Source organism: Camponotus floridanus, unplaced genomic scaffold, assembly GCF_003227725.1.
Source record: "Camponotus floridanus strain SB8 unplaced genomic scaffold, Cflo_v7.5 scaffold108, whole genome shotgun sequence".
In the NCBI taxonomy this organism is placed as follows: domain Eukaryota; kingdom Metazoa; phylum Arthropoda; class Insecta; order Hymenoptera; family Formicidae; genus Camponotus; species Camponotus floridanus.
In genome coordinates this window covers 1-9,752 of record NW_020229224.1, presented here as the reverse complement: position 1 = coordinate 9,752, position 9,752 = coordinate 1, and the positions used below count along the sequence as shown (strand labels likewise).

The 9,752-nt window shown below is 44.3% G+C and overlaps 1 protein-coding gene across 1 annotated transcript; it reads right to left on the bottom strand.

Moving 5' to 3' along the window:
* Nucleotides 1-8,258: 8,258 nt before the first annotated feature.
* Nucleotides 8,259-9,630, bottom strand: LOC112639170 (the record flags this gene model as incomplete). Its single annotated transcript, XM_025412352.1, has 2 exons — nt 8,259-8,740; nt 8,999-9,630. Coding segments are annotated over 2 exons (1,114 nt in total), but the record flags the coding sequence as incomplete, so codon positions are not given.
* Between the last annotated feature and the right edge of the window lie 122 nt (nt 9,631-9,752).

Here is a 9,752-nt window from a genome sequence, read left to right as displayed (position 1 = left end):
CTCACCAAGCTCATAGTGGAATCTTGCCACCGCCGGACGCTGCATGGAGGCACGCAGCTCACTCTGGGGCTCCTGCGCCTCCGCTTCTGGGTTCCGCAAGGTCGAGCAGTGGTCAAACGGATCCTGCACCGATACGTGACTTACACCCGCTGGCGAGCCAACACTCCACAGCCTCTCATGGGCGACCTCCCTCGAGAGCGAGTTACTCCTACTCGTCCCTTCTTGAGAACAGGAGTCGATTACGCTGGCTCGATATTAATCCGCACATCCAAAGGGCGTGGACATCGAGCGCACAAGGCGTTCATAGTTGTATTCGTTTGCCTTTGTTTTAGAGCGGTCCACCTTGAAGTAGTTTCTGACTACTCCTCAGACGCTTTTCTCGCCGCCTTCCGCAGGTTCGTTTCCCGCCGAGGACTGTGCGAGGAAATGTACTCAGACTGCGGGACAAACTTTATCGGAGCGGACAGGCAACTTCGAGAATTTTTCCGAGCATCTTCTTCCGACGGCCGTCGCATCTCTCAGGCAGTCACCAAGGAGGGTATATCCTGGCGCTTCAACCCCCCTAGCGCACCACACTTTGGAGGGCTCTGGGAGGCGGCGGTGAAGTCGATGAAACATCACCTGCGACGAGTGATAGGAGAGGCTACGCTTACCTTCGAGGACATGAGTACTCTTCTGACTCAAATCGAAGCGTGCCTGAATTCATCATCACTTATCTGACTATCAGAGACCTGTCCGCATGATCGGGCATCTCCTCATAGGCGCCCCTCTACTGGCAGTTCCAGAGCCTTCATCGGCCGAACGGTCACCAAACACGTTGTCGCGGTGGCAATTACTCCAGCGAATGCGCTTCTGGCAGTGATGGTCCCAGGAGTATCCACGCCTTGGCATCTCGACCAAAATGGCTCAAGGCCGAACTCGCTCCGGAGATCGGAGCTTTGTGCCTCGTCCGTTCGGAGTCTACTCCACCTATCCGATGGCCTCTCGCGCGTATCATCCGGTTACACCCAGGAAGCGACGGCACGGTCCGCGTTGTGACCGTCCGAACATCCACTTCGGAACTCGTTCGGCCGATCGTAAAGCTCGTCCTTCTGCCGGGAGTCAAGGAGGCCCACACGCCCGCGGACGAGTAGCATTCTCGAGCGTTATTCTCCCCGCGTAGCGTTTTCGCGCTTCTCTGTACATATTGTAATATAATGCACTTCCCTTCGCTTGTATATATTGTATATTTTCTATGTCAGCTGTCTGTCACTCATTCCGCGATTTCACCGTGTGCTTTCACTATCACTCACTCACTATCACTCACTCACTATCACTCACTCACTATCACTCACTCACTATCACTCACTCACTATCACTCACTCACTATCGTTACGGAAACCTTCGTCGATCATTGCGCTTCACATTGTACGATTTTCCATCCTTTTTCACCACTGTAGAAATTTCACTCCATACCGCATTACTCATTCTCGCGAGAGACTTAACGAAACTGTTCAACACGTGTCTTCTCATTACGTCACACATTCCCTTCATACATCGCGATCAATAGCTCATCAATGGAACAGTACGCGACACCTGTCCGCATCCGCACACACTCACAAATTTCGTCATGTAATGACGAGGCGGGCGGGATGTTCGAAATTCATAATTATTATCGCGATCTGAAAATTCGATCAAATAAAATCCGCATTTTTCTATTATAAAACCCGAAAATTCGAATTTAACGGGCATCGAGAAACTTCTCGAAAAATCTATTTTCGGCAAAAACCCGACCGTTCGAGTTATCTCTCGTTTTTTTCGGTACTTAAGAAACGCTCGGTATAAACAATTGACAATAACATTGTCAACCGTCGACAATAGCTAGGCCACAAAAGAGCATGCGCGCCCATACGTCACGATCAGCTGATCGCCAATCAGCTGATCAAAAAAGACCGTGCGCATGACAAGTGCGAAAAACTTAACTTTTTGACCTCATCGGCGGCCAATAATGCGCGGCGCCCTGAGGTCACCGCTAAAACCGAAATTAATTGATCCACGTCGCAACGGGCCCAAAATCTCGCTCGCAATATAATGGGCACCGCGCGTGGACCCGGCGAAGTCTCGCACTTTACGCTCTTAGTACCGATTATTCGCTTTGTTCTACTGCTATACTCTAAAACGACCGCTATTTCTCTTGGACATTCGCTATTTCTCGGCAAATTCGCAGATTAAACCGCACACGACGACCGCTATCTCTCTCGGACTTTGATTATCCGCACGTTTCCAACGCTCAATCACTTCGCTACGCCGCTCGCGAAATCGCGCACGATAACCGCTTCGCTTCATTGCACCGCTCGTTTTTTCACTCTGGATTGTCATCACTGCACTGAACACTTATCACTTTTATTCTTGACTTTAATAAAGTTTGTCCTTTGTCTATCGGAGTCAAACGATCTTTTCACTGACGACCTTTCACTTTCCACATTTCACCGCCGGACTCGCTCACGAACAGCAACAGTTGAAAAAAATAATTAGTTTCACATTTTTCTTCAACTTCCGCCATTTTATAAAACATTTTTGTAATTCAAATTTGGTTTTCTTGGTTTTTAAGAGAAATGTTCAAGCTTTAATTTGAGCTTCGTTTCATCTCAATCTCAGTGATTATTTGCTAATTTATCGCTATTTAAAGATGTGAAAATTGTGTTAAAATTTAGTGGCCCGTTTTTTTTGTGGGTGAGTGTATATATATATGCATTATTATAATTTATTTATCTTATTTTTCAGAAAACAATCTAAAAAAGAGGAGGTAGCCAGTCCCGTGCCCCGTGGTATGCCTGGCGGAACCCGGGGTATCAGGGGCGGATGGGACGCCCAAAATAATGGAGACAAAAAACTGCTTGCAGTCGCCGAGTAATTATCGTCGCATTGTCGCGTCGTCGCGTCGTCGCGTCGTGTAGTCGTAACGTGTCCGCGCGTGTTTCTTTCATCGAGTGATTTTTAATCGCCATCAGTTATTATTCGACAGTGATTAGTGATAGTCATTAGTAAATTTCTCGTCTGGAGTGAATAAATAAATGTAACTACGTTAAAGTTTATAAAAGAATGCAGTTCATGAAAGAAGAAAAACTTTCAGTTAATAATTTAGTGTGGATTTCTGTCTTGTGCAACGTGATATCTACGTTAAATTTGAGAACGTACGATCTATCAGAAAATTCATTTCTCTTTCAAGCAATTACAGCAATACATCAGAAGTCATCGAACAAGGTAATGATAACTATTTTTTGACGTCATGTGAAAACGGATCTCGGGAAGGACAGAGGGTAGAGAACCTCTAGGAGAGAGAATGGACAACTGATCAAGCTTCTTCATGATTGGCTGGCAGAAAATGTATCAATTTTAGCTATTGCGACGCCAATGCAAAATATGATGACACACAAATAGGTTAATATAACCTATTTGTGTCATGATATTTTGCATTGGCGTCGCAATAGCTAAAATTGATACATTTTCTGCCAGCCAATCATGAAAAAGCTTGATCACATGTCACATGATCAGTTGTCCATTCTCTCTCCTAGAGGTTCTTTAACAGAGGGACAATGTGTCAAAGAAAATTTGTGAAAAGATAGGGGTTTTTAGTGGGTAGGGAATACCGAGTTGGTAATTCGACTTGGTACTCGAGTCCCATATAACTCACTGGATCGACCGATGGGTATGCATAAAATGCATTTTCCCCTCCCTCATAAAAAAAAATTACACGTGAGTGAGCGAATGAAAGAGAGAGAGAGAGAAAGAGAGAGAGACAGACAGACAGACAGCAGACAGAGAGAGAATGTATGTGTTCGCATGTGTGTCTGTATGTATAGCGATCAGCTGATCGTAGCAGGCGCCCCGCGTAAGCGCCCGCGTCTGACGGGTCTCGCGTCACCCTTGCTTGCCTCTTGTATCCGACCTGTCATGCGTTAACTTCTTTCTTTAATAATTCGAAAACTAAGCTTCGGACGAAATTTTGCAAAAGGAAAAATCGTCTTAGAATTGACTCAACAATGTGTCATTTCACGGACACAGGGGTTATTTTAAATCACCCTGTATATATATATATATATATATATATATATATATATATATATATACCTATATACAGGGTCATCGAAAAGTATCGGACCCTCCTAATATCTTCAGTTAGAATGCATTTTGGAGAAAATGTCCAATAGCAAAGTTGTATGGTTTCAAGTGGGGAGTAAGATGATGACCTTGACTTTGACCTTGACTATGTCCTTCAAGGTCATTTCAAGGTCAATCTAATTTTTTTAAATGGAACCCTTACATTTTATTGCATATTCTTATAGCTTATCTCGAGAGCTTTCCAAATCACTATAATTAAGTATCTTTTCATTAAGTACTTTTTGAGTTATAAGGCTTGAAATAATTTCTTAATTTTACACAAACCATAAAATATCTAGTAAACCATTCATTTTTCGATTATCTTACCTTGATACTTTTATGTACAAAATAATAAGAGGAATCAATTGGTATAAAGAAAACATACAGTTGTTTTTAAGAAAAAATATGGAATTGTTAATTGCAAATTATGCAATGAGATGTTCATGGCGAATGTCACGGCGGTGCTCGCGGATATCGATTTATGAAGGGCGTGCGGAATGGAGTGCGTGCGATTTTATGTATGCCGTCACGGCCTTCGTATGCAGAAGACGCGAGCAAGAGCGTTGCTCGACGCGATACTGAACGTGGACCACCGGCACGTCGAGGTGTTGCAGATCCATCGTATACCGACACGCTTTGGTTTCGAGGACGACGATGTCAGATCGGCGCTCCTCGTAAAACTCAATGATAGAGACGAGCGGTCGCTCCTATCGGCGTTTCGCGGAGGCGAGCTAGTCGGCCCGTGGCGAAACAGGCCAGCGTTTTTCGCGTTCTTTTAGCGTTTAGCGAAAATTGATGCGTGAAAGACCGTATCTGGCGTCCAACTTCGAGATATCGAGACGGTCTTCGTTTCGCCACGAAAACCCTTTATCTCTGTTCCTCCGAGCGCGAGTATATTATATTTGCCCTGTGTTTTTGAGGGCGTTTTCGCTCCCCTTCGCATTCTCCTCCCTAACACCCTGAGGAGTGTTGTAAAATTATAAACTGAAAAGAAAAGCGTCGCAAAAATTTGGAGCTCAACGTGGGGCCACGCGTTGAAAAGGAACAAATTCGGGGAGCTTATGCGAGTTAAATTTGTAACGGCGAGGCCGTTACTAAACAAACACGCGCTGCGCCAATTTGGCGCCAAGCGCCGCCGATTGAGCACCTCGATTAAGCCGCAGATTGAGAATTGCGGCCTACCCCACCGCTACACGCATGACCGTGTGGGGATATCGCGTGGGGGTAACCAGCCGAGTATATAAGGCGGCCGCTCCGGCAGATCGACACCTATTCCTGTCCCGACTCTCGGGACGCTCGAAACCACAGGGCGCTCTCTGGGCATTCGAAGCTTACCGAGCTTCTATCCTCGCTCTCTGGTCCAGAGCACGGTCTCTACCGTACCCGGTCGGGTGCATTCGACAATCAGGAGCAATCCGTCGACCCACGGACGATCCGATCCAGGGTACGGGCGTACCCGGACTCCCGTACTCGGTCGGTTGCAACCGACGCCAGGACTGTCCAGCTCCCAACCTCGCAACCCGAATAGCCGTTCTCACGGCTCCTGGACGAACAGCCGTTTTCACGGCTCCTGGACGAGCAGCCGTTCTTGCGGCTGCTGGACGAGAGACACCTCCGATTGGAGTACAATTGGACACAACTGGCTTTGATTGGCTAATCGTGCTTGATCGTGCTGGTTACCTTAGGCATCAGTCGATATGATTGGCTGTGTCTAATCGTACTGTGTCTAATCGGGCAATCCCCGCTGGACGATAGCCGTTTTCACGGCTCCCAGACGACAGCCGTTCCCATTGCTTCTGGACGAGTGCCGTATCCACGGCATTGGAGGACAACTGTTCCCCCAGTCTCTGGACGTCGACCGTCCGCCGGCTCTTGGGATACCAGCCGTTTTCACGGCTTTTGGAGTAACAATCATTTGTATGGCTCCCGAAATAAATAAAGTTGGTCTCCGCGATCCTAGATCTCTAGCCGAGTTCCCCTCCTGCGGCCGTCAAGCGACCGCCCGTTCCCCGGCTTCACGTCTCGCCAGTTCGCGGTTAGTTATACTTTGTGTCCTGATTTAACTCCTCTGGTCTAGAGCCCGGTTGCTGCCAGGTCCGGTCGGTTGCTACCGACGTCCAGTATCCCGGTGTACCACGGGCGCACTCGTGTACACCACCCTGAGGACGGGTGCTCCCGTCTTCGGCCAATCTCGGTTGGCAGACCCTGCTAGGTCCGTGTCCGTGCCTTGTTGCACGCGATCACCCTTTAGGTCTTCCGCGTCCGCGTCCGCGAAGGGGTCTTGCGCGTTACGCGGCGGGTAACCAATAATCGCTCTGTAAATAGCACTGGGCTAAGACGTGTTCGTAAATCCGTTTCGCGTCGGGAACCGTACTGTAAATAATATTAGGCTAAGGCGCGATTCCCCTGTACATAATTCTTAGGTTTAAGGTGTATACTTGTAAATCCTGCGCGGGCTCATTGCCCGAAACATGCCTGTCTGTTTAGTTTAGCAACCCAATTATTTAATAAAGAACTTGTTTTAAACCGAACACATGAGTAGTAAGACTAGGCCGGTTCTAACTCAGGTCCTCTCAGGAGGGGTGAGGCGCGAGGAGAATCGCGGTGCGGGGGAGTGACGTCACCCGCGGAGAAGGGGGATCTGCGGCGCGAGCGATGGACGAAGGGGTCCGCGCAGTGAAGGGGAATCCGCGGCGCGAGTGATGGACGAGGGGGTCCGCGCAGTGAAGGAGGATCAGCGGCGCGATCCATGGACGGGGGGTCCGCGCAGTGAAGGGGGATCAGCGGCGTGAGCGATGGACGAGGGGATCCGCGCAGTGAAGGGGGATCAGCGGCGCGACCGATAGACGAGGGGGTCCACGCAGTGAAGGAGGATCAGCGGAAAGAAGACGGTGGTGTGAGAAGGACAGCGCTACGTGTGGAAAAAGGATAGTGCTACGAGTGCGACAAGGATGTCATCATCGTGGGACAAGGACGACGCATAGGTGGGAGAAGGACGACGTAAAGGTAAGTGAGCAACGAGTATATGAAAGAGAGAGAACGATAATATTCTAAGCCAACGCATGCGAGAAAGACAACGATAATATCGCGAGACTTACAATTAGCGCGCGCGCGAAAGAGAGAACGATAGCGCGAAGACGACGTGTACAAGAGAGAACAATAATATCGAGATTAACGCAATACTTACAACTAGCGTAAGAGAGATGTAGAGATGGGGACGCAAGGAGAGGCGGGTAAATAATCACATTTTAAAAAAATTGAAACATAAAATTTATTTATTAATAATCTATACATTTTTGTGTCAGCGTGAGAGATAGACTTACAACTAGCGCGAGACTTATGATTAACGCACGAGAGAGAGAACGATATCGCGAGACTTAAAATTATCGCGCGAGAGAGACGCAGGGATGGGAACGCGAGGAGAAGCATGCAAATAAGTAGATTTTTTAAAAATTAAAATATAAAATTTATTAAAAATGTGTGTGTGTGTGTGTGTACTTAAAATTAAGATTATGATAAAATAAAATTTTAAATATAAAATAAAATATAAAAATTAAAATACTTTAATAATAAAGCTCGTTAATACGAATTAAGAAACATAAATACAATAAACAGCCTGATACGAGCTAAACTGTGGATGGTAGGTCAGTTAAAAAAAACAAAAGATTAAAAAAGAATGTCAATAAGTCGCATTTATTAAGAGAGCGACAAAAAAGTGAGAAAAGTTTCGATGCTTACTTGCATCTCTTCAGTCACGAAGTGTTAAGATTCAAAAATATGGTCGCATTTCGAATATAAAGTCAACGTGTGTTGTGTGACAGCTTGGTTTCTAATAAAAAAATTACATACGCAAAATTAGATACATGAAATAAAAGATTAAATAAAGAAAAAATAGCGTGAAACTTAAGGAAACCGTTACAATTAAAATAGATCGTTTGTAAAAATTCTCACCAAATCTCCTAAAATTTGAAACCTCCACACAGACTCGAGTCTTTGTATTAAAAATTAAAAACATTGTTGTGGCAACGGTAGACAGTAAGACAATGTGAAAGTGTATTATTCTCACCGCAATATAAATAGATCAGGATCGACAAGCACAATGCGAGACAAACAAACCATCATAACGAATCTAATAGTGGAAAATACATATTATTTAACGCTGATAAATCCTCAATTTTATTTAATCCATTTTTTTGTTTTTTGATGAAAATCATTTCCGAAATCAATCTTTTAAAGTAATGGGGTTCATGGTCTAGTATTTTAATTTCATCCCATCCTATAGAGTGATTTTCATTAATGATATGGTCAGTGATAACAGATGGTTTGAAAGGCTGTCCAGCATTATTCCTGTGCTCCCTCAATCTAGTTTCAAGATGTCTCTTTGTCTGTCCCACGTAAGAAGCGTCGCAATTATTACACTCAATTCTATAAACCACATTATTTTCTTTTAATTTTGGAGTGGTGTCCTTGTGTACCTTGATGAAACGGTTCAAGCGGTTGAAACATTTGAAACCCGTAGAAAATTCAGTGTTGTTAAAAACTTTACAAACGCTTTCAGATAAGCCTTTTATATAAGGAACCGCTATGTATTTTTTATCCCCTGAATCGGCATCAATTGAACCGTTAGATGTGTTATGGTTATCAGATTTAGTGAAAAGGAGTGTTTTTATTCTAGTGGACACGTATTTGAAAATAAACGGAAGAGGGTAGCCATTACTTAATAGGATGTTAATGCTAAGATTGATGTTCTTCCGATGGAAAGTTGGATGAGACAACAGAATTGATTTATCAATTAAGCCATATATTGTACCAATTTTGTGGCAAGTTGGATGATTAGAAAAAAAGGAGAGATATCTACCTGAATAAGTATCCTTATGAAACCAATCTAAAATTAACTTGTTGTTATTGATATAAATTTTGAGGTCCAAAAAATTAATGCTTCTGTCGTGTTCCGGTTCAACTGTGAATTTTAATCTATTGTGGAAAGAATTGAAAATTTCAACCACATTCTGTAATGCATCTCTGTCCACCGCCATCAAAATATCATCAACATAGCGATAATAAAATTTAATTTTTTTGCCGATTTTAAATAAGGCTTTGTTTTCAATATCCTGTAAGACTAAATCTGCTATTATCGGTGATAGAGGGGAACCCATGGGAGTTCCAAACGTTTGCCTGTACACCTTTCCGTCAAAGTTAAAATAGGTGGAGTCAAGGATAAATTTGACTATTCTTAAAAATTCTTTTTTCGGTACACTAGTGAATTTTTCTATATAAGACCATCTGTTTGAAATGGCACCGATAGCTAATTCAGTTGGGACATTAGTAAACAACGACACCACATCCAACGACACTAAAATATGATTGTCATCTATTACGGTATTCGATAAAATGTTATAGAGCTGGTAACTATTTTTAACAGCACTTCTGGCAGTTGGAAGACTGCTTAAAAGAACTTTTTGAACAAATTTAGCTATGTTATACAACGGGCTGTTAATAGACGAAACAATGATGCGAAGAGGAAAATTCTGCTTGTGAATTTTCGGTAAACCGTAAATTTTTGGCAGTGAGCCATCACTTGATCTCAGTGTATAATATTGTTGTTTGGATAT